Here is a 26,942-nt window from a genome sequence, read left to right as displayed (position 1 = left end):
AATATAAATAGATTAAAAAAGTTTCTTTGTCCACAGGTTCTGATCATCATGGGGAAGAAAAAAGAACTTAGCAAAGACCTACGTCAACGTATTGTGCAAGCCCACGGTGAGAGAAAGGGTTACAAGGCTAAGCAGTACAATGTTCCTGTGGCAACCGTCCAGAGTATAATTAATAAGTATAAGCGGTTCAACACTGTTAAAAACCTCAGTGGGCGTGGCAGGAAGCGTAAGGTTTCAACCAAACTTGCAAGGAAGATCTGCCGAGAGGTCAGCAAAGATCCTCGAACCACAACCAAGGTCCTACAAAAAGAACTTCACCAGGCAGGGACGATGGTTTCAAGGTCCACTATCGAGAGAGTTTTGCACAGAGGGGGTCTCCATGGATGCAGGCCTCGAAAGACACCGCTGCTCAAAAAGAATCATGTGAAGGCTTGCCTGGCCTTTGCTAAAGGCCATATACAGCAAGATTTCAGCTTCTGGTCAACCATCCTGTGGTCTGATGAGACGAAGTTGGAGTTGTTCGGCCACAGAGATACTGCATACGTATGGAGGAAGACAGGAGAAGCATACAATCCAAAGAACACAGTGCCAACCATCAAGCACGGTGGTGGAAACATCATGCTATGGGGATGCTTCTCTTCCCACGGTACAGGGAACCTCGTCAGGATCCAGGGAATCATGAAAAAGGAGAACTACATCCAGATCCTTGATGAAAACCTGAAGGAATCTGCAGAGAAGCTCAAACTTGGCGACAACTGGAAGTTCCAGCAAGACAATGACCCAAAGCATACTGCTAAAGTAGTCCAGAAATGGTTCAAGGATAATGATATCAGCGTCCTGGAATGGCCTAGTCAGAGTCCTGACCTCAATCCCATAGAGAACTTATGGCGGGACTTAAAGACCCGAGTGATGGCCAGGAAACCAACTAACCTGACCCAGCTTGAGTCTTTTGCAATGGAAGAATGGGCCAAAATCCCACAGGAAACGTGTAGTAAGCTTGTGGACACCTATAAGAACCGACTAGAAGCAGTCATAAAGAACAAAGGCTATGCTATTGACTATTGAAGAAAGAAAATGGACACTGTAAACCCAGGGTATGAATAATTTTGAACATGACTTTTTTTAAAGATCTGTGAATAAAATAACCCTGAAACTAAATATTTTTTAATTTGCCTATTGCTGTTATTCTTTCACCTGTTAGTTGCACATAAATCATAAACAAACTTAACAAAATGCTTTCATTTCATCACAACAATGAATTATGTCAAAAATCAACGAGGGTATGAATAATTTTGAGGCCAACTGTGTATATATATATGTTGAAACAACATGGCTGACGAGAGCCTAACATTATTTATGATTTACCATTAACTGGTTGCCCTTATGTTAGGCTTGAAACCGACGGTACCAATGTTTTTCTGACCTTCTGTACATTTAAATATATATATGTGTATATATGTATGTATATAATTCATTCATAGCCCATGTCAAGTTTTAAAGAATGTTAATGTTGATTTACCGAGGAAGATCACATACACTTGCTGTTTCAAGATCCTGCTTCCCCATATCCGGAAAGTTAAAAAGCTGTAGGATTAACGGATTAAGGGATCAAAATAGATTATCACAATCAGTGAGTCAGAGAGATGATTGCCTAAACCGAATAATGAGATCATCACAAACAAAGCTGTCTGTAAAATATTTATGCTTAATCAGTTATAAAACTTTCTGATTAACAAGAGACCAACCGTATAATCAGCTTCCTCTGAAGGTAGAAGTTTCAAGGGATTATCAAATTCACAAACGATCCCCAGTCGCGTGCATATCCTAATCAAGGAAAATGACAATGTTAGGTTTTGGCTATTCTTGCAGGGAGGTGTCAACATCCTCGAACATACAGTGCCTGGTATTTCGAAATGGTCACCCATGTGATACTGACTAGGTCCAGCATTGCTTAACTTCAGTAACATCCTTTCGTCGACTATGATTATTGCTTACTGTCATAGGCACCCTTACCGGGAAATGCTGACGAGGTTACCCATATAATTTTTAATATATCAGAGTTTTTCTCTCTCAGAGTCAATGGCTCGACTCTCTCCAAACTTCCAACCTTGTGTCACATATTTTCCGTGGTGGGAAGTAATTGAGTATTTAAGAAATAAAACTTTGCATGGGTGATTATTATGGCTATGAAAACATTCTTTTCCTTGTTTTGACTATCCAGTGTGCACCCATTGATATCTTATGTTTTTCTGTAGAGTGATGTGATCCCCGGTTGATTAATTGTATCTGTGTCGGATATATACTCGAGAGCCAAAACAAGGAAAAGAATATGCTGTTGTCATAGCCCTAGTGATTATTTATGTACATTCTAAGTATCAGATCTTGTTCTTGCAACATACGTTTTAAGTTTGAGCTGTCGTCTCAATAAGCTTCGGGCCGGGAGCAAAGTGTAGTATCTGTTCCGGCAGATACTGCAAGCAAAGACCATATGTGGGGGCGACCCCACATATAAGACCTTGGTCAATGTAGGGGCAACCTTTCATACCAATTGTCACTATCCAGCTCCCCAACTCCCTGGGGAGTTGGTCCCCATTTCCCCTTCACTCCTCACATTAAAAATCGGCCTTGTGCCTAATTTGCTCGGTGGGGGAGCAAATAAACACCCAATCTGTTCTGCAAATAATATAATTTGTACCAGTCAATGGAGGGGAAACCCTCTATACTGGGACAAATTATTATTTTTGGTAACCAGAGTGCCCCCTTTTTGCCTACTTTTAGGGGAGCTGGTTTTTACCCCACATTAAAAACGGCCTTGTGCCTAATTTGCTTTGGTGGGGAAGCAAATAAATACATTAGAGGTAAAACATGTTCGACAATTTCTCCGACTTTCAAAGAAATAAATGTAATGAATTAACCAACATTTATTCTATTAATGACAACGTTTTTATTTGTTCTTGTTGCATAAGAATATGCATGAAATAATTAAGAGCAATCCTGGTTCAAGCTTTAGTCTCTTTATTAACCCCATGGCATTTATGTTAAACAAAACCCCTTTTCTCTTCCCTGCAACCTCTCTCCCACAGAAGAGACGTTGCAAGCCTATCTTTGTTTTATCATTATTTCCATGGCAGGTGCTCGTCTGAACTCCAATCTCTGGTCCCCCACCTCGCCAATCTTTTACAAAAAACACCCGTCTAGCTGAATCCACTGCCAAAAACTTTCTCCACTCTTTATCTGTGCCTAAATCAAAACGTAGATTCCATGAACAAAGCTTCTTTCTTAGAACTGCATGCCTGTAGAACTCTGTTCCGTCTGCCTGCTTCCCTCCTGACTACAACTTGGATGTCTTCAAGTCCAACGTAAACAAATTCCTGATGAACCGCCCCCTTAAGTAGACACTTTAAATATCCACACTAACGTAATGTACTTGCAATAACCCTTATCCCTGAGTGACTTCCGGGCCTTGATAAGTGGTGGCCACCTTGTAAAAAAAAAAAAAAAAAAAAAACCCATTATCTATTGTAAACAATTGATTGTATATGATTCTTCATCGACTACAAAATGTTATTTTACGAATAGCTCATGGAAAATTCTAGGTTAATAAATTTTTCAGAAGGAAAGATTTGTATGGATTTCTGAAGTCCTAAAGGCTACTCGAGTATATCAATTATGCGTTCACCAAGTAGACGACCAGATAGCATTTTAAGACTGATTAATTGCACCTATTTACAATGCCAGCCCACGGGACAGAGTTAGACACCAGGGTCGTTTTTTAACGTGGAGAAAAGGTACAAAAATAAAAATTGTCTTGGTCGTGAAGGATTTCTCCTCCACCGAAAGAGAACGAGAAATGGAAGTGCCGCATCTGAAGAACAGATACTGCACTTTTAGGTATTTATTTGCTCCCCCACCGAGCAAATTAGGCACAAGGCCGATTTTTAAAGTGAGGAGTGAAGGGGAAATGGGGACCAACTCCCCGGGGAGTAGGGGAGCTGGATAGTGACAATTGGTATGAAAGGTTGCCCCTACATTGACCAAGGTCTTATATGTGGGGTTTCCCCCACATATGGTCTTTGCTTGCAGTATCTGCCGGAACAGATGCTACACTTTGATCTTGTTTATATATTTTATTGAGAAAGAAAAAATTGAACATAAAAAACGTACAAAAAATTCAATTCAACAAAATTAGGCACAAGGCCCTACAAGAAATTGGGAGGGGGAGGGTACAGGGTCTTTTTGACTACGTAACAGATGAGACTTTGAAGTCTTACTCTTGACTGGCAACATTTACCAAAATACCTCAATCACTCTGTGGATCCTAATCTAACTAATAACCCCAGCGTTCAATGTAAAATTTAACTATGTACAATTTGTATATTCATTTCTGTATGTTGTGTGTGCATTTTTTTTTTTTTTTGTTTGTGTGTGTGTGTGTGTGTGTGTGTGTCTTGGCCAAAAGGCCAAGAACGCTAAAAGACGGCTCAACAAGATGTTTTAAACATCAAACTCGAATGTGAACATGTTGTAATAGATACTACACTTTGATCTTCCTATTTACAATGCCTCCCCACGGGACAGAGTTAGACACCAGGGTCGTTTTTTAACGTGGAGAAAAGGAACAAAAATAAAAATTGTCTCAGTCGTGAAGGATTTCTCCTCCACTGACAGAACAAGAAATCGAAGTGCAGCATCTGAAGAACAGATACTATACTTTGATCTTGGCCAAAAGGCCAAGAACGCTAAAAGACGGCTCAAGACGTTTTAAACATCAAACTCGAATGTGAACATGTTGTAATATTCTGTGAAGCATTCTCGTTGTATTGTGTTCCACAGGCTAGTAGTTTTGGAGAACGAATATGTTCATGTAGGTCACGTTTATATTCAGGTACACACACGAAGAAATAAAATATGCCAACGTGATTATGGCAGATTATATACACAGTAGAAATATTTTAAAATATTAGAATCAGAATAAATTGTGCATAGTTCCCAATGCCAAAAACGATTCTTGTAATTGCTCATTATTTAATCAGTTTTTATTTAAAACTTAATATTGCATCACTGCTACTAAAGATAAAGCAGTAAATATTTATTGGTTTTAAGCTACAAACAAAATTAAAATCTATAAAGTCATCCGCAAGTGTATTTTTTACGTTCGCAGTAATATATACCTTATATCACGAGTTCCTCGATAGATAAATATTTCGATGCCTCCGCTCAGTCTCAAAAGACAAAGGATACCCTCTGCGCATGTAACTGTGAGGCAAGGGTTACACAATCACCAACCACACCTCTCCTGAATCAGTACTGTTTGAGTCCTGCGGTAGGGAGAAGTTCGGGACAACTGAAAACAATGCCGAGATAAGCGGAGAGCACATACAGCACCTGGAAGACCCAAATGATTACCCGTTAAGTACTGACCAGGTTCAACGTTGCTTAACTTTGGTGATCCAATGGGAACTGGTGTGTCAACGTAATTATGCTGTATAGATAAATATTTAGAGATTTTAAAAGAATCAGAATCGGTAATTGTATCAGAATCGGGAAATATTTTGAAATTGTCCCATCACTAATATATATATATATATATATACATATTGAAATTGTCATATCATTGTCCCATATATATATATATATATATATATATATATATATATATATACATACATATTGAAATTGTCATATAATTGTCCCATATATATATATATATATATATATATATATATATATATATATACATACATATTGAAATTGTCATATAATTGTCCCATATATATATATAAATATATATATATATTATATATATATAAGACTTAGAAGCGCTGGTTGAGTTTGAATAAAATAAAATACATATTATATACATTTAAAGCCAAAACACATTATTACAAAATAAACAGACATTTATTTTGTTTGAAATTTATATTTTTAATATAAATTTCAAACAAAAATGCCTGTTTTTTTTTTAATAATGCATTGTTTTGGCTTTAAACATATATAATAAGTATTTTATTTTATATATATATATATTGAAATTGTCCATATATATTGTTGTTGTGTCAGCGTTCGCTATGGGTCAGTTGAGCTGGCTCCTCCAAGTAAATTCTCTGCATCTGAAGCTGTAGTTGATATCAGGTCCAGCCATTTACGGTTCCAGCGGGACACATTGTAAAGGCGAGAACACAGGATCAGATCGGCATCTTGCTTCACCGTACGGAGCCAGGGCTTGCACTGACCATTGGATTGTTTCTTCCAACCCTGGAGTGGGGCTGGGTTGATGGTGACATAGATGAAGTTATCTGGTTACCGGCACAAAGTGTAACTAAACCATTGGAGACCTATCAAAAAGAGGATCTGTTTGAGGGGTGGCATCCGGCAGCAAGAACAGATGGTGGTGTTGTGAATCTGAAGGATGTAGCATAGACATTGGTGATCAAAAGCTTCCAGTCTGCACAGGTCACAAACTCATACTGTCCGGGTTTTGCATCCGTATAGAAGAATGGTGCAAACAAGAGCTTTGTATATTCAAATTTTTTTGTACAGAGTCTGATTTAATTTCTGGACCAGAGTTGGGTGTGAAGGCGGCAGAAAGTGACACTGGCATTGTTGATACAGTTGCCAATGTCCTCTTCACCTTGACCTGTTGCGGGGATAATATTTGCCCAGGTATTTGAAATTTTGGACTTTTTCAAGGATTACTCTGTTGAGGAAAATTGGTTGTGACTCGCTTGAGGAGAATCTTGTGAATCTACTGTCTACTTTGAAACTTTGGACCTTTTCAAAGGTTTCTCCATCGAGGAAAATTGGTTGTGACTCATTTAGGGAAAATTCAGCCGCTAGTAATTTTGTACTTGTCAAGTTGATCTTTATTCCTATTTTTGAAGCAAAAATTTGCATATAATTTGTTATGGCTGCTTGAATGTAATCGCCTAGGATGGTTATATCATCAGGATAGTCTAGATCAGAGATGCGTAGGTCATGGCTTACTGTGACATTTGGGAAATTGGCTAGAGAGTTGGAGATGATCCAGTCGATAGCATAGTTGAAGAGTGTGGGTGAGAGAACACGGCTTTGACAGACTCCCGAGTGTATTTCAAAGAAGTTAGACTCTTGACCGTGTATGCGGACCTTTATGCGTGTGGATAGGTAGACAGTTGAGGATTTTTGGCAGGATGCCATCCACCTGCATTATCTGCCAAAGAGCTTCACAGGCGACCAAGTCCAAAGCAGCAGCAAAGTCGATGAAGCACACAAGCGTTTTCTGCTGAAAGCTCCAGTGATGTTCAAGGCTTCGGCGCAGCATAAAAATCTGATCTGTGCAGCCACAGCCCAGACGGAATCCGCATTGGTTAGGTCTGGTTCTGGTGTCACGTTCTCTCTGAAACCTCTCCAGTTATATAGAAGCAAAGATTTTGTTGGCAATATCGATGAGGCTTATTCCATGCTAGTTTCTGCAGAAGCGTTTGTCTCCCTTTTTGAAGAAAGGAAGCAGAACCGTGTCACTCTTGTCTTGAGGAAGGCTCTCGGTTTCTCACTCCGGGCCAAAGTGGACCTGCAAACAATGGTAACGAAAGGGCAACTTCACATTCCCATAAATGGAGCTTCACCACTGAATGTCTTTTAAGGTCGTACTAAGCACCACTGTATCATCTGCACTCGTTCCAAAAGTGTATAAAATTAGTGCACAATTAGTGTGGATTATAATATGGGGCAATCATTTATCTAAATAAAGGATTAATGCAAGACAAACATAAATCCACAAGATGGATTAATCATAAACTCGATAATCCTTAGACAAAGAAAAATGTTGATCACTTTTCAATCGAGCTGGATTAACTCATTTCCAGAAAAAGTAATAAATAGTAAAAGCAAAGGTTAAGACTACCATAACCTGAAATCCTTTTGGCCAAGATCAAAGTGTAGCATCTGTTCTTCAGATGCAGCACTTCCATTTCTTGTTCTCTTTTGGTGGAGTAGCAGTCCTTCACGACTGAGACAATTTTTTTTATTTTTGTACCTTTTCTCCACGTTAAAAAACAACCCTGGTGTCTAACTGTCCTGTGGGAAGGCATTGTAAATAGATACCATAAACTGAAACCGTCCTTCCATCTTCATCCCCTCAGTCTATAATATACGTCTCACCAGTAACCATCTATTTTGATAATTTATATTTAAAAAAAGATGGTTACCTTTGAGACATGCTGTATATAAGAAACTTAACCTGTGTGTATGTGTGTGTTTATCCTTTATGGACTTCAAAACGGCTGGGCTGAATTTTATGAAATTTCAAACGAAAGTACTTTATGTGTCTGGCAGTGCTCTCAGATAGGTTTTGTATTGGAATGTCTCCGATAAGTATCGATAATCGAAATAAACTGATGAAAGAAGGAACAGGCGATTTTTACTAAAGTTAACACCTTACACAGCCTAACATGACACGTGCATTTGAAATGTTTTGTTACCACACAAGCAGAAAAGCTGGACATATAAAATCAACAGTGGGTTCTTTGATATGACAGTGCCGCGTTTGAAATGAATGTTTCTGTTTAGAGCACAATTGCACTATAATACTTGACTTTTTCATTTTAAACTTTAATTCAAGCCATTATATATAAAAATAATTTTATAAAATCAGTAGTAGGTTCTCTACAGTGCAATGTAGACTACAATGTATTGTGAACTTAGTCACTGCGAGAGGCATGTGGAGCTTTCTCCCAGTGTACGGCAATGGGTCCAAGCAATCAATCGATTTGATTGAAAAATGGGCGATTTTACCGATTTCAATGACAATAAAAATATGGGAGTATAAAACATTTGATCATCATTCAATACCAGGCAACGTCGGGTCTCTCTGCCAACCGGTATTGCCCAGTTGTAAAGTACACATAAATATTATATTTTGTTGCATGCAGTTTTCTTCTTATAGAATTAATTTTCTGGTGCTTATTATTCAATATATAGTAACTAGCATGGTTGCCCGGCGTTGCCCAGGTGTTTGGAGGTGTGTGTTGAGCAAAAAAATGTTTTTAGCCAATTTTTCGATATTTGTCGTCCAAGGGTCGAACTTCAAAATGGTCATGATCTTGTGAAACTCTGTCGCTTCTGTTGGAAGTTTTAGGCAGACATATAACCATACATACATACATACATACATACATACATACATACATTTAAACAAACAGGTGAGATTTATATAATAGATGATTTCAAAAGTCAGTTGCCAAGGCCACTGGAAAAATGGTAGGATCCTTCTACCGCTCCAGAAGATATCTCACTGCTGATGCAATTCTCTATCTATATAAAAGCCGAGTACGTCCAAGGATGGAGTACTGCTGCCACATCTGGGCAGAAGCTGCTAAAAACAGCCTATCCTGCCTTGACAGAGTACAAAATAGACTTTGTGGCTTAGTGAGGGATACCCTTTTCTCTTCCCTGCAACCTCTCTCCCACAGAAGAGACGTTGCGAGCCTGTCTTTGTTTTATTGTTACTTCCATGGCAAGTGCTCGTCTGAGCTCCAATCTCTGGTGCCCCCTCGCCAATCTTTTATGATAAACACCCGTCTAGCTGAAACCACTGTCATTAATTTTCCCCATTCTTTATCTGTGCCAAAACCAAAACGTAGATTCCATGAACAAAGCTTCTTTCTAAGAAGTGCATGCCTGTGGAACTCTCTTCCGTTTCTGTTTCCCACCTGACTATAACCTGGATGTCTTCAAGTCCAACATAAACAAATTCCTGATGAACCGCCCCCCCTTAAGTAAGACACTTTATCAAATCTCCAATACTAATGATTACTACGATACTATCCTATTGATTACTGTACACGCAATAACCCTTATCCCTGAGTGGTTTCCGGGCCTTGATAAGTGGTGACTACCTCCTTATAAAAAAAAAAAAAAAATGGGTATAAAAAATATATACCGTGGGTACCATCCACTAGAATTGAAACCAGAATGTTTAGCCCCCCCCCCTCAGTCTTAGTTATTATTAACTCTCCAGCATTGTTACTGTCTGACCTACTGATACGAAAGGTTAAAAATTAAGCAACTTTGATTATTTAATGTTTAATTTTAAGCATCCGCAAAAGAAACAACAGCCAAAGTCAACTGTTTTGTTTTCAATTTTCATCCCTTAGCAGCAATTATTACCGGTTAAAAACCAAATCGAAAGTGTGCCACAGGTCCAAATACCCTATATATCAAATTTCAACTTTGTAGATCATACATTCAGAGTGGAGTTTGGTAGAGACTTTTTGCACACACACACATCGACAAGATCACTTTTTCATCTTAAATTCTACGCAATTATGCAGAATGTAGAAACTATGCATAAATAGAATTCAACATAATAGTGACATGAAACGAATCAGCTAATAAGGAACCATAAAAGGAATATGCAAATTAGTTATCCTTTATGTAGTCTTATTATTGACTTATTTGCATAATTTTTATTTATTTATTTGCAGGTTGTTATCCTCATCTTCTAGTTGTTGTTTTCACGACGTTTCGTACAATTATTCCTCTGGCCTTCGTCAGGTTAACCGCGACAGGATAGGAATGTTGAATCCTCCAACTACATCCACAGCAATTACTGCCTTCCATAGTTGTCGTCATCTTACCATGATTTGGCCAACTAATCCTTTGACCGGCTTTGGGTAGGGTTGAACCTGCTACCTCCAGACAATGCTCACCACCTGGAATCATAGATATTCTGCATCTCTATCCACTGTGCCACAGGCCCCGAAGGGCAATCAAGGTTAGATTTTTTGACCTTATAAATCTATCTATATATCTATATATATTATATATATATATATATATATATATATATATATATATATATATATATATATATATATATACACACACACTAGACTACCTGTGACTTGTTGGGTCAGTATGTTATATTAGCTTTGGAATTAATGTATGAGCATGACACTTGTGACGTAAAGAAAATAGTATTTTTGTGACATAACAGAAACATTTCTATGAAAGTATATTAAAATTAAAAAAGAATATAGATAGATACGAGTCGTTCTGTGTATAATTGTTTATTTTGGAAAAAAACAAAAACAAAAAAACTTACAGCCATTGAATTATAAGTGGCTTGCCGTACTTATAGGTAAATGTGCACTGAACAGATACCATAATACTTAAAGTTAAATTCAAATTTTGATATATCTTTTTTAAATGAAATTGTAAGTTGAAAGTACAGAATAGTTAAAAAAACAAAAACACTCTCCCCATGTTAAGAATGGCTTTTTAAATAGAAAATGAAAATAAAATGTAACTTTTTTTTTCATTTATTTTAAACAAACATTCATGACCTATTGGATCAAATATTTAATTTATATGTTAATATTAAGGTCAATAAAACTAATTAAAACAATGAAGAAATGAACGATGTAAAAAAAAAAATAAGCAAAAAGTATTAACAATTGTTTATTTGGATAATTTAAACACGAAATAAAAACAAAAAAAAAAAAAACAATTTCGGCACTGAAAACGTACACAGTAAAACAATACGTTTTAATGTCTCGTTGATTATTTGTTTATGTAAGCATGTTCAACCGGAAGCTGTAAACCGGATGTTGAGTTACAACACCCGTTATAAGGTCATTTGAGTTTTATATTTTAAGCCCCCCTCTTTGGGTAGAGCACTGTGGTAAATAATTTCACCCTCTACTTAATTGGCTGAAAATGTGAAGCTCGTTTGTTTACAAACAGGCGGTTTGAGCACTGTAAAAGTGGTGGTGGATGTCTATTTAAATAGACATTCCGACGAGTTATTTGCGGGCATCCCTTCTGTGGTCGAGTGGGAGAACTGCCGACTGTCAACACGACGGTTCTAGGTTCAATCCTTGGCTTGGGAGGGATGCTAGTCTAGCGGCACTGATGAGTTGTGATACAACGAAACAGAACTGTATGTCGATGACTACAAATAAATAAATAAATATATATATATATATATGTGTATTTTGTGCTGATGGCTTGACTTTGGTTCTGTGCTGTGCAGTTCTATGATATCCATGTTTCCAGTCTTTATCTCCTCCTTTTGAGAAGGTTAATTTATTGCTAATCGTGTGAGGCACCTTTACTGGAAAATGCCGATGAGGCTGTTATGTTCTAGAATGTCCACACTCCAAGGTTTACCTTCTCTATATGACAAAGGGATTAGTCTATTGTTAATGCAAACAGGGCTGCTCAGGCATATTTTGCGGGCCAGATTGCTCTTCCTCTAGAAGTACTGGCTTTTAAATCCCACTTTCTGACCCTTGTGTCATATCAACCCAAATGTGGGAGATAAAGTTGCATTCAGGCCCAACTTGCTCAATAGCAGTAGCAGAAAGGTGATGGTGACCAAGTGGTAACGATGCAGGCTGACAACCTGGGTGCGCACAGTTTGAACTACAGAAACACTGTCACTTAAGAATGTTGGCAACTTTCACATGATCCCCTCCCGTAAGTATCTGATATCCTTCTAAAAGGAATTCTTAATAAGAAAGATATTGGGTAAACGAATGCTAATAAAATCAGCATAAGAATAATGCTCCTCCTCAACAACAACAAGTTTGGCAACAACAACAACAACAACAACAACGGAAACAGCACTAAATTTGCCAACAACAGCAGCAGTAACACCAATAACAGCAACAACAGTAGCAACAGTAACAACAACATCAATATCAGTAGCAGCAAGTTTGGCAACATCAGCAGTAACAACAACAGCAAGTTCCGCAACAGCAACAAGAACAGCAACAACAAGTTTGACAACAACAACAGCAAGTTCCGCAACAACAACAACAGCAACAACAAGTTTGACAACAACAACAGCAAGTTCCGCAACAACAACAAGTTAGACAACAACAACAGCAAGTTCCGCAACAACAACAACATCAGCAACAACAAGTTTGGCAACAACCTGCTCTCTTTATTGTAACAATAATCTGGATGACGAGTCGAGTGTTCACGTTTTTTCAACTCATTGTTCTACAGTTGCAACAATCGAAACAAGCTGAGCACAACCGTCATTGTTTTAGCGCTGCTGAGCACAACCGTCATTGTTTTAGCGCTGCTGAGCAGCAACGACGAAGCATGAATCACTTATTGCAACGAGGTTTTAGAAAATGAGATTGCTTTCTTGGCAACGAATAAAACATAAAAAGGAAAAAACAAAAAAAAATAAGTATTTAATTTTGAAATGAGACAATTTCCTTTCTCGCTTCCAGCCATTAGTACCCCCCCACACACACACTTGTAAGAGTCCAAGAAACTCCCCCAAATTAGATGTTATTAATAGACTTTCTCGTTGGTGTTGGGAAATTTGTTTTTCGTATGTTTTCGTATGTTAATAATAAAAAAAAAAAATTTAAAAAAATGAGGCACTCCTATGTATAACCGGACATTGATGCAAGTGTTGACAAAAATGAAGGACAAAGACAAAGAAGAAAAAGATGAAGAAAAAGACAAAGAAGAAGAAAAAGATGAAGAAAAAGACAAAGAAGAAGAAAAAGATGAAGAAAAAGACAAAGAAGAAGAAAAAGATGAAGAAAAAGACAAAGAAGAAGAAAAAGATGAAGAAAAAGACAAAGAAGAAGAAAAAGATGAAGAAAAAGATGAAGAAGAAGAAAAAGATGAAGAAAAAGATGAAGAAGAAGAAAAAGATGAAGAAAAAGACAAAGAAGAAGAAAAAGATGAAGAAAAAGACAAAGAAGAAGAAAAAGATGAAGAAAAAGACAAAGAAGAAGAAAAAGATGAAGAAAAAGACAAAGAAGAAGAAAAAGATGAAGAAAAAGACAAAGAAGAAGAAAAAGATGAAGAAAAAGACAAAGAAGAAAAAGATGAAGAAAAAGACAAAGAAGAAAAAGATGAAGAAAAAGACAAAGAAGAAAAAGATGAAGAAACAGACAAAGAAGAAAAAGATGAAGAAACAGACAAAGAAGAAAAAGATGAAGAAAAAGACAAAGATGAAAAAGATGTAGAAAAAGACAAAGATGAAAAAGATGTAGAAAAAGACAAAGATGAAAAAGATGTAGAAAAAGACAAAGATGAAAAAGATGTAGAAAAAGACAAAGATGAAAAAGATGTAGAAAAAGACAAAGATGAAAAGATGTAGAAAAAGACAAAGATGAAAAAGATGTAGAAAAAGACAAAGATGAAAAAGATGTAGAAAAAGACAAAGATGAAAAGATGTAGAAAAAGACAAAGATGAAAAAGATGTAGAAAAAAAAAACGATATTTTTTTTTACGACCTGACCAAGCATAGTATAAACACCCCCAACCACCCCATGTTAAGAACGGCTTTCGAAATAAACGCCCCCCCCCAAAAAAAAACTCATGTTAAGAACGGCTTTCGAGGTTAGGGGATGTTTATTCCGAAAGCCGTTCTTAACATGGAGAGGTTGGGGTGTTTATAATACACTGAGGCACATCATAAAAAATTACCGACAAAGACGAAGACGGCAAATAAATAAAATAAATCAGAAGATGAAGAAAATATAAACTATAAACTAACATTCATTGACTGCTACCCTTCCCCGCCATCAAGTATGAACATGTGCTTACAAGAATGGCCAGTACGATCCATACAAGTATCGTCATCCATTATATGTAATTACTGTGGAGTCGGTGGCCTGAACACTAGACTTTGACTCCTGAAATCTTTAAAGGTATAACCCAGGAGATATTTTTTGCTCTGTAATAAAGATGAACGCGTATTTATTTCTATTTATATGAATTTGGATATGTTTGTTTGTTTCTCTCTCTCATATATATATATATATATATATATATATATATATATATATATATATATATATATATATATATATAAGCATCAAGCTAGACAGACATGTGGCACCGAGAGAGACTTCAAGTGGTGCTGAAAATAACAGTAATAAAAAACTTTTGTTAAAGAAAAAATTCCGATCCGAATTTTTATTCATTTATTTATTTATTTATTCATTTGTAACTCCCAGGCTTCTCTGAGAAGGGGTTAGTTTATTGCTAATCGCTCCAGGCGCTTTTAACTGAGGAATGCCGGCGGGACTACCCCCCCCCCCCGGCGCTTTTTGTAGGTCAGAGTGCCCCTCCTCGAATGCGGCTGTCAGATTGGCTTTTTTAAGGCCAAATTTCGCAAATTTGGTCTTTTTAAAAGCAGTTTGGCCCTTTTCAAATTTGGCCCGTTTCTGATAAGTTTATATAAATATTTAATAGTAATTATTGAAGAAAAAGTCATAATTAAATAATTTAAAAAGTAGTTAAAACGTGTAGATTTAAAGGCCTTATGCCCCAAACGCGAGAGATTCGTGGATTTGCATGAGAAAAACAGTCCCGGAATCAACATCTAACATTTTTCATATCAGAAAAAAAAAAAAAAAAAAAAAAAAAAAAAAAATTTCTAAATACTAAAAGGGTCGTACTGGGGGAATCTCACTCCTAAATGTTTAAATTCGTTTTCACACTTACTTACTAAAAGTTTATATGGAACCTCTCAGAGAGTTCACAGTTGAGTATGAAACCGTCCTGGGGGACATTTTTTTTTTTTTCCACTGCTGGAGCCTTACTCGGTCACTGAGTATATCTCCTCTGAAATGATTAATGTTTGTATTTTTCATTTAGAATTCTTTAAACATAGTGCTTAGAATTCTTTAAACCTAGTGCTTTGAAATTAATTGAATCAATTTATTTTTAATTTATCGAAATTTGAAAACTTATAACTGTTAAACCATCTCTCAAATAACTATTTAAAGTTGTATTTAAAAAGAAATGCTTAAAAATAATCATATAGTTTTTACTGAGTCCCAAAAGTTTCATTAAAAATCAATAATTATACATTTTCTTGGATTAATAGACAAATTTGTCTTAATAATGACGCATAAATTGTTTTTGGAAACAAAGCTTAGTTTTAGAGTTATGACTAAAATTAAATTTATCTACATTTTAGAGATATTTTAAGTCGATACCCCTTGAGTAAATTTGGTATTGTGGCGACTGAAATAATTCTTCTCTAAGAATATGATAGATAAATAGGAACTTATGTACAAATCGTATGAATAAAAATGGCGTGAAGAAATTGGCACTAGTAAAATTGGTTAAATTAAATATGAAAAAAAAAAAAAAAAATGAGTAAAAGATATAGATAAAAACCTCATACGTTTATGAAAATCTTGGATGCAATGCATAAAGGGAAAACATTAAGAACTTTGGCAAATTAAAAATAGATCATATCTATATTTAAAGGTGCTCGGTAAAAATGGCACAAGTAAAAATGGAACCGGAAAAAATTGCACAGTAAAAATGGCCCTTTGAAAACTGAAAAGTAGAGCCGTTTGAGACGTACAGGCTAAGCTCTCATCCCTCTAGTTTAAAATTGGGCTAAGCTCCCTTAGATTCAGTTTGAAAGAAATCGGTTTAGTTAGGTTCAAATTCTGTAGACGCACCAAAAAAAAAAAAAAAAAAATAAATAAATAAATAAAAATAACGTTTTATTCAATAATTATTTCATAAATATTTATGCATAATAATCTGAAAAGAAAAAGTAAATAAAATTTTACTGTTTCCATATTTACCTAAATTCAATTTTTTTTTTTTTTTTTTTTTTAATTTTGAAAATTGAAACTTAATTCAACGATTTTAATCGCTGGCGGTCACTGCTTTTAATTTTCTTCCACCAAAACGATAATTTACTTATTATAAAACATGTTATTATACAGAAAATTGGAAAAATTGATTTACAAATTTACATTTACAAATAATCAAACAAATCTTTTTTTATAATAGGAATGTTGGGGTTGTTTTACAATAGACTTTAAAACGTTTATTCTACAGGTGCTATAGCAGTGTCAGAAATTTCGTGAAAACTATTGAATAATTCCACCCGCTATCTTTCGAAGCTTATAACTCCTCGAAAAATGTAATTCAAGCCCTAATTTTTTTTCAATTAAAGGAGCAAGGACCAAGGTTTCATTAAAAAAAAAAAAAAAAAAAAAAAAAAAAAAAACGACGTGGGTTTAAAAAAAAAAAAGGTTTTAAACTTCGGACTTTACAGGTAAATTTCTAAAAAACACTACTTTTTTGTTTTAAATTTGAATATATTATTTATTGATCTTTTATCTTCAATTTGTGATATATAAAACTTTGGTACATAAACTAATTATTTACTTTTTAATAGACATTTGAAAATGGGGGGGGGGGGGGGGGGCGCGTGATTAAAAAAAAAAAAAAAAAAAAAAAAAAAAAAAAAAAACGTTTGTCTAAAATATTATATTCGATTTATTGGAAAGAGCATAAAATTTCACATTGACCCTGAAAATATCGTAAAAATAGAATCAATAGAAAAAAATGTATGTATGTATGTATGTATGTATGTATGTATGTATGTATGTATGTATGTATGTATGTATGTATGTATGTATGTATGTATGTATGTATGTATGTATGTATGTATGTATGTATGTATGTATGTATGTATGTATGTATGTATGTATGTATGTATGTATGTATGTATGTATGTATGTATGTATGTATGTATGTATGTATGTATGTATGTATGTATGTATGTATGTATGTATGTATGTATGTATGTATGTATGTATGTATGTATGTATGTATGTATGTATGTATGTATGTATGTATGTATGTATGTATGTATGTATGTATGTATGTATGTATGTATGTATGTATGTATGTATGTATGTATGTATGTATGTATGTATGTATGTATGTATGTATGTATGTATGTATGTATGTATGTATGTATGTATGTATGTATGTATGTATGTATGTATGTATGTATGTATGTATGTATGTATGTATGTATGTATGTATGTATGTATGTATGTATGTATGTATGTATGTATGTATGTATGTATGTATGTATGTATGTATGTATGTATGTATGTATGTATGTATGTATGTATGTATGTATGTATGTATGTATGTATGTATGTATGTATGTATGTATGTATGTATGTATGTATGTATGTATGTATGTATGTATGTATGTATGTATGTATGTATGTATGTATGTATGTATGTATGTATGTATGTATGTATGTATGTATGTATGTATGTATGTATGTATGTATGTATGTATGTATGTATGTATGTATGTATGTATGTATGTATGTATGTATGTATGTATGTATGTATGTATGTATGTATGTATGTATGTATGTATGTATGTATGTATGTATGTATGTATGTATGTATGTATGTATGTATGTATGTATGTATGTATGTATGTATGTATGTATGTATGTTATGTATGTATGTATGTATGTATGTATGTATGTATGTATGTATGTATGTATGTATGTATGTATGTATGTATGTATGTATGTATGTATGTATGTATGTATGTATGTATGTATGTATGTATGTATGTATGTATGTATGTATGTATGTATGTATGTATGTATGTATGTATGTATGTATGTATGTATGTATGTATGTATGTATGTATGTATGTATGTATGTATGTATGTATGTATGTATGTATGTATGTATGTATGTATGTATGTATGTATGTATGTATGTATGTATGTATGTATGTATGTATGTATGTATGTATGTATGTATGTATGTATGTATGTATGTATGTATGTATGTATGTATTAGTATGTATGTATGTATGTATGTATGTATGTATGTATGTATGTATGTATGTATGTATGTATGTATGTATGTATGTATGTATGTATGTATGTATGTATGTATGTATGTATGTATGTATGTATGTATGTATGTATGTATGTATGTATGTATGTATGTATGTATGTATGTATGTATGTATGTATGTATGTATGTATGTATGTATGTATGTATGTATGTATGTATGTATGTATGTATGTATGTATGTATGTATGTATGTATGTATGTATGTATGTATGTATGTATGTATGTATGTATGTATGTATGTATGTATGTATGTATGTATGTATGTATGTATGTATGTATGTATGTATGTATGTATGTATGTATGTATGTATGTATGTATGTATGTATGTATGTATGTATGTATGTATGTATGTATGTATGTATGTATGTATGTATGTATGTATGTATGTATGTATGTATGTATGTATGTATGTATGTATGTATGTATGTATGTATGTATGTATGTATGATGTATGTATGTATGTATGTATGTATGTATGTATGTATGTATGTATGTATGTATGTATGTATGTATGTATGTATGTATGTATGTATGTATGTATGTATGTATGTATGTATGTATGTATGTATGTATGTATGTATGTATGTATGTATGTATGTATGTATGTATGTATGTATGTATGTATGTATGTATGTATGTATGTATGTATGTATGTATGTATGTATGTATGTATGTATGTATGTATGTATGTATGTATGTATGTATGTATGTATGTATGTATGTATGTATGTATGTATGTATGTATGTATGTATGTATGTATGTATGTATGTATGTATGTATGTATGTATGTATGTATGTATGTATGTATGTATGTATGTATGTATGTATGTATGTATGTATGTATGTATGTATGTATGTATGTATGTATGTATGTATGTATGTATGTATGTATGTATGTATGTATGTATGTATGTATGTATGTATGTATGTATGTATGTATGTATGTATGTATGTATGTATGTATGTATGTATGTATGTATGTATGTATGTATGTATGTATGTATGTATGTATGTATAAAACTTTTCAGAGAGGCGACGGATTTTCACGAGATCGGTAGCGTTTTGAAGCACAACCCTTCGGACGACAAATATCGAAAAATTGGCTAAAAAATTAATTCCTTCACCCTCAACTTGGCAAATTTATACAGGGAGGGGTCGCCCCCCCCCCAAATATTTTCGAAAGTCATCCCCTCTTTTCGATTGATTAGCCTTAATTTAAACCTTCGTCACTTCCGGTTTGGCGATAGGTGCAACAGCAAAGACGTCACGTTTTTTTTTTTTTTCGTTTTTACGTTCCTTTCCTCCTCCACGGGTTCGAGTATGCCTGCCTACTACCACTTTTTTTTTTTTTTTCTCAACATACATCTCCAAATACCCGGGCAACCAGGCTAGTTTTTACATAAATCGGATTTTAATATGTACAATAAATTATTAGAAATTGAAAGGAATGTGTTAAACGGAAAAAATAGCTTTGCCTTCTCTCTTTGAGAATGAGAAAAAGTTTATTGTTAATCGCCTTAGGCGCCCTTAACCAGGAATGCCGACAGGGCTGCCCAAGCACTTTTGTAGGTCAGAGTACCTACCCCTCTTCGAAGGCGCTGACTTCTCAATCCCATTTTTCTGACCCTGATGTCTAAGTTCCTTGCAGTGGGAGAGAATTAAATACCTGCCCATCTAATAGGAAATAGATATGAAGAGAAGAAAGGAAAAGAAAAAATATATCAGTAGAGTGGGAATGAGCGCAACATTATTGAAAAACGCTGGCCTTTTTGGCTAGGAACACAGTGTAGTATCTGTTCTGATACTACGCTTCGCTGTTTCTGTCCTAGGTCAGTGAAGGAGAGATCCTTCACGACCGAGACAATTTTTATTGTTGTCCCTATCCAGAATGGCCCTTTGGGGGGGGGCTGGATTTTCCCCACATTTAAAACCGGCTTTGTGTCTAACTCTGCCCTCGTGAGAAGGCAAGTTAAATAGGAACACTATCATAGTATCGTATTGTGTGTGTGTGTGTGTGTGTGTGTGTGTGTGTGTGTGTGTGTGAGTGAGTGTGCGCGCGCGCACTGTTGTTGGAAGCGAATTATTATTGCAAAATGGTCTTTTTGTTTGTCGCTCTCCGTGTTCTAGCGAAAGCCACGGTACATGACATTATCCTTTGCCACAGCAAAAAAAAAAAAAAAGAAAGAAAAGCCGGTCAAAAAACAAGTCTACATCAACAAGAAATGGAAATTAACAGGCCAGAAAAAGAATTTCCTATTTAGACAGTTGCTGTGTTTGACAATAAACAAAACCCAAGGTCTTTTTCTTTTCACTACATGAAATGGAGACTCGGCCAGAGGCTTTGAGGACTGTGTGGATAGGTCGGGTCGGGGAGAGGAGGGGGTAGATAGCACTTGTGGGGAATGTGAGTAAGACTTATGTATGGCAGTGGGGAGGGTGAGTCAGCTTTGTTTAAAAATAAAAAGGTGGGTGTTTGTTTTTCGTTGTTGTTTTTTTGCTTTTTAGTCACGAGATTTTTTTTTTTTTTTTTTACAAATGGATCACCACATATCAAGACCCAGAGGCCACTCGAGGATAAGGATTAATCTGTGTACATTGGAACAATAGTATAGTAATAGTGAAAATTTCGTATAATTAGATTATTTAAGAGGGTGGTTCGTTAGGTGCACTAGTGCACTGCATCACTGCATCAGAATTTGGGGGGAATTTTTGACACCCCTAACATGAAACTGCAAATAAAAAAAAAAACAAAAAAAAAAAAAACTCGTAATTTTGTCTTTTAAAAGTGAGTTGTTTATTTTCTTTATGGATTATACTTCCAAAATAAACTATTAAAGTTGTTTTAAAAAGTAATAGAAATATTTTTTATTTCATAAAAAACAGTGTTTACAAAGTGCCGGCGAGCGTCCATGCAGCCATGTTTTTTTTTTTTTTTTTTTTTTTGCGTAATGAAATCAATTGAATTTTACGAGTTAAATATTTTTCAATTTTTAAAATTTAAAAATCTATCAAAATTTTTCTATAGATTCAATTTTTACGATATTTTCAGGGTCAATGTGAAATTTTATGCTCTTTCCAATAAACCAAATACAATATTTTAGACAAAAGTTTTTTTTTAAACCCACCCCCTTTTTGAAATGTCTATTTAAATAATTAATTAATGTACCAAAGTTTTATATATCACAAATTGAAGATAAAAGATCAATAAATAATATATTGTAAATTAAAAAAAAAGTGTTTTTTTTTAATTTACCTGTAAAGTCCAAAGTGTAAGACACTTTTTTTTAAACCACGTTGATTTTTTTTTTTTTTTTTTTTTTTTTTTTTTAATTGGAAGCCTATGTTTTGCTTATATTGTCCAGCAAGTAATTGGACGATAACACAATTTTTTTTTCTATTTCATTCAATATTTTCTTTCCTTTTTTTTTTTTTTTTTAGATATTTTAAGAAAAGAAAAAAAAAATCCTGGGGTGTTTTTTTTTTTTTTTTTAAAGGAATAATCTTATGCGTAAAATTTGCCTATTTTTAGGCTATGTGAACACATATTTCTCCAGTACACGCCTAACGCGAACGTGTGGTTTTCATGTCCTTTAGTTCATCCGTATTTCAAAACAAGAAGATTACTTCCGGTTTTTCGAAAAATGCTTCCATGATCGCACGTTTTTCAAGCAGTCATTTAAAAAATTCTTTTATTTAAAAAATGAATGGAATTTAAAATATAAATATGGATAAATTCTTAACAATGAAGACTGGAACTACACATTAAATTGTTTTTTTTTTTTTTTTAGGCAAGTGGTTTTTTGGAATTTATATCGATTTATTTATACTCGAAGGAAGAAAAATTTCGTTGATTTTCTTCAAATCTTTTTTTAAAGAAAGCCGATTTAAAAAAAAAACATATTGCATAATTTGCTATTAAACCTGCTATTTTTTTTAAATTTGGTCTTTGCTCCTTTAATTGAAAAAAAAAATTAGGGTTTGAATTTCATTTTTCAGGTAGTTATAAGCTTGTAAAAATAGGAGGTCGAGTTATTCAATTTTTTTTCACGCATTCTTAAAATTGGTTTCTGACACTGCTAGTGGTTCGTTCAACAAGAACTTGTTTACATTGGACTTGAAGACGACAATATTGTAAGCAGCTGGAAATCAGACCAGCGGAACAGAGTTCACCAGGCGGGCAGTTCTAGGAAAAAAGCTTTGTTGATGGAATCCACGTTTAAGCTTTGAGTGGGAGAAATTTTTTATAGTGCTTTTGGCTAAACGAGTTTTCTTTTTTGTTTGTGGAATATTTACAAGGGAGACCTTTTTTTTTTTAAATTCAGTTTTCACCCCAAACAAGGCACAGTGCTACTTTTAAGCAGGGGCTACTATCGGGGACATAAGTTGCAGGGGTATCATGAACGGAGATGAGTAGCAAGATGTCTGTTCACATTACACTTGAACTTCTGCATGTCAGTACAGTTGGGAAAGTTGAGAGACAAGAGGGGAAATTGGAGAGAGACAAGAGGGGAAATTGGAGAGAGACAAGGAGAAAATGGGAGATAGAACAGGAAGGGAAACTGGGAGAGACCAGGGATAAATTTACAGAGAGACCGTGGAAAGAAGAAGCTGAGGAATAAGTGAAAAAGATGAACGACGTCAGAAAGAGACACAGACGGGGGGGGGGTCAAAAGAGATAAAGCTAGAAAGAAGGTGGAGGGGTTGTAACATAGTGCATATAAGTCGTCTCCCTCTCAGTACAGACCAATAAGTCTCCTGTGTGTCATGAGTAAGTTGCTGGAATCCATATTAAATAAAGAAGTCATTAACCACCTCAGCAGAAATAACCTTCTTAGTGACATGCAATATGATTTCCGTTCTGCTAGATTTACAGCAGACGTGCTAACGGTTATATCTCATAGGATTAGTGAATCTCTTGACAAAGGCTTCCTCTCTAGGGTAATTGCTCTTGACATATCAAAAGCCTTCAATAAAGTATGGCATAATGGCCTACTTCACAAGATTTCCAGTATAACTGGAAATGTTCTCTCGGTCATTAAATCATTTCTCTCTGATAGGCTTATAAGAGTAGTGGTTGATGGGTAGAAATCAGAGGCCCTCAGTATTAATGCTGGAGTCCCTTAGAGGTCAATCCTGGGCCTAACTCTCTTCCTGATCTACATCAATGACCTCCCTAAACACATACTTAAATCATTCGTTGACATCTATTCTGATGACACAACCATTTATGGCAACACATCAAAGGCTGTAAATGACAAAGTTCTCTCTGATTCTCTCTCCCCGGATCTTGAGCGCTTGTACAATGGGGAAAGAGGTGGCTGGTTACTTTTATCTAAAACCAAGCTCCTATCTGTACATCATCAACGCTCTGATCCCCATCTGGCATCAATTGAAATGGATGGCTCTCGACTAGGGGAAGCTCCATGCTTTGATAAGCTTCTTGGCTTGACCTTTACTCCTAACCTAAAATGGAACACATACATCAAGTCTATTGCCAAGGTTGCTGGAAAGATGGTGGGATCCTTCTATCGCTCTAGAAGATATCTCACTGCTGATGCAATTCTCTATCTGTATAAAAGCCAAGTACGTCCAAGTATGGAGTACTGCTGCCACATCTGGGAAGGAGCTGCTAAAAACACTATCCTGCCTTGACAGAGTACAAAATAGGCTTAGTGGGGAATGCCCTTTTCTCTTCCCTGCAACCGCTCTCTCACAGGAGAGACGTGGCGAGCTTGTCGTTTTATCGTTACTTCCATGGCAGGTGCTCGTCTGAGCTCCAATCTCTGGTCCTCCCTCGCCGATCTTTCACGAAAAACACCCGTCTAGCTGAAACCACTGTCAAAAATTTTCCCCACTCTTTATCTGTGCCAAAATCAAAACAGATTCCATGAACAAAGCTTCTTTCTTAGAAGTGCACGCCTGTGGAACTCTGTTCCGTCTGCCTGTTTCCCACCTGACTACAACTTGGTTGTCTTCAAGTCCAACATAAACAAATTCCTGATGAACCGCCCCGTTAAGTAAGACACTCTATCAAATCTCCAATACTAATGATTACTACAATACTATCTCATTGAACCGTACATACACGCAATAACCCTTATCAAATCCCAACATTCACGTACTGTACACGCAATAACCCTTATCTCCAAGTGGTTTCCGGGCCTTGATAAGTGGTGACCACCTTGTAAAAAAAAAAAAAATAATCACATGGGGAAATATCAGCAGCAGCGAAGAATGGCTGGCTTGCAAAGAGATTGGCAGAAGCAGCACTATACAAAAAAAGACGCATATGCACATTAGGAAGTGTGCAGGAGAAGAAAAAGGTTAAAAAAAAGGAGAAAAATATGCATCACATGCTCAAGGCAGAAACAAAGTGTGACGTCAAAGAAAATGAACGTGTAAAGTCGAGGACGAGAATGGGCCGGCTGTGGCTGGCATGTGGTTGGAGGAAGAAGAAAAGTGTACAACGAGTGAGATGAGCGATACCGAGAGACTTTTAGGTGGTGTCGAGATGGGAAAGCAACGGTAATAAAAATATTTGTTAGAAAAGAAAAAAATGTCGATCTGGATTTTTATTTTTTTTTTTCTTTGTTTGTTTGTAATGCAATGTTGGGAGGAAAGAGAGACCAAGGAAAAACAGTTGGGAGAGAGAGAGGCCAAGGAAAAAAGTTGGGAGAGAGAGGCCAAGGAAAAAAGTTGGGAGAGAGAGAGAGAGGCCAAGGAAAAAAGTTGGGAGAGAGAGAGAGGCCAAGGAAAAAAGTTGGGAGAGAGAGAGAGGCCAAGGAAAAAAGTTGGGAGAGAGAGAGAGAGACCAAGGAAAAAACGTTGGGAGAGAGAGAGAGAGAGAGACCAAGGAAAAAACGTTGGGAGAGAGAGACCAAGGAAAAAACGTTGGGAGAGAGAGACCAAGGAAAAAACGTTGGGAGAGAGAGACCAAGGAAAAAACGTTGGGAGAGAGAGACCAAGGAAAAAACGTTGGGAGAGAGAGAGAGACCAAGGAAAAAAACGTTGGGAGAGAGAGAGACCAAGGAAAAAAAACGTTGGGAGAGAGAGAGAGACCAAGGAAAAAACGTTGGGAGAGAGAGAGACCAAGGAAAAAACGTTGGGAGAGAGAGAGAGAGACCAAGGAAAAAACGTTGGGAGAGAGAGAGAGAGACCAAGGAAAAAACGTTGGGAGAGAGAGAGACCAAGGAAAAAACGTTGGGAGAGAGAGAGAGACCAAGGAAAAAACGTTGGGAGAGAGAGAGAGACCAAGGAAAAAACGTTGGGAGAGAGAGAGAGACCAAGGAAAAAACGTTGGGAGAGAGAGAGAGAGAGAGAGAGAGAGAGAGACCAAGGAAAAAACGTTGGGAGAGAGAGAGAGAGAGAGAGAGAGACCAAGGAAAAAACGTTGGGAGAGAGAGAGAGAGAGAGAGAGACCAAGGAAAAAACGTTGGGAGAGAGAGAGAGAGAGACCAAGGAAAAAACGTTGGGAGAGAGAGAGAGAGAGAGAGAGACCAAGGAAAAAACGTTGGGAGAGAGAGAGAGAGAGAGAGACCAAGGAAAAAAGTTGGGAGAGAGAGAGAGAGACCAAGGAAAAAAGTTGGGAGAGAGACCAAGGAAAAAAGTTGGGAGAGAGAGAGACCAAGGAAAAAAGTTGGGAGAGAGAGAGACCAAGGAAAAAAGTTGGGAGAGAGAGAAAGACATAGGAAAAACGTTGAGAGAGAGAGAGAGATACTAGGAAAAAAGGTTGGGAGAGAGAGAGAGAGAGAGAGAGAGAGAGAGAGAGAGAGAGAAGACCAAGGAAAAAAGTTGGGAAAGAAAGCGCGAGAGAAAGAGACAGAGAGAGAGACCAGAGGAAAAAAAAAAATTTGGGAGAGAGACCAAAGGACAAAAGTTGAGAGAGACGGATCAAGGAATAAAAGTTGGGAAAGAGACCGGGAAAAGAAAAAGAAGAGATTGGAAAAAATAAATAAGAAAGAAAATGAAGGAGTTAAAATGAGTCAAGCATAGGAATAAGTAAAAAAAAAAAAGAAAGAACAGAATTGGGCAAGAGAGACTGACGATGGGTGGGGGTTGTCTCAAAAGAGATAAAAGTGGAAAGAGAGAGGAAGGATGATGCAATGTTGGGAGGAGGAGAACATAATGAGAAACAGGGAAGGATTGATGGGAAGATATTGTTTACAATGCAGAAAAAAAAAATGTCGCACTTAATAAGTGGATAGTCCTTAATCCGCGGAGTTTCGAAGAAATACTTTCCGTCTCATCAGAGGGCAGGAAACA

At 35.7% G+C, this 26,942-nt stretch overlaps 2 protein-coding genes and 1 pseudogene across 2 annotated transcripts in view; all 3 read right to left on the bottom strand.

Moving 5' to 3' along the window:
* Nucleotides 1-26,942, bottom strand: part of LOC145267031 (uncharacterized) — a 440,938-nt gene that overhangs the window by 198,908 nt on the left and 215,088 nt on the right. The gene's annotated exons all lie outside the window — the stretch shown is intronic.
* LOC145267336 (U2 spliceosomal RNA) lies at nt 4,527-4,743 on the bottom strand (annotated as a pseudogene).
* Nucleotides 6,628-7,176, bottom strand: LOC145267154 (uncharacterized). Its single transcript, XM_080123201.1, has one exon. The coding sequence runs from the start codon at nt 7,174-7,176 to the stop codon at nt 6,628-6,630; it is 549 nt and encodes a 182-aa protein (XP_079979327.1).

This window comes from Euprymna scolopes, chromosome 42 (genome assembly GCF_053919585.1).
Source record: "Euprymna scolopes isolate OS-2025 chromosome 42, ASM5391958v1, whole genome shotgun sequence".
Lineage (NCBI taxonomy): Eukaryota > Metazoa > Mollusca > Cephalopoda > Sepiida > Sepiolidae > Euprymna > Euprymna scolopes.
The sequence above is the reverse complement of the archived record's forward strand: the minus strand, read 5'-3'. Positions and strand labels throughout refer to the sequence as shown.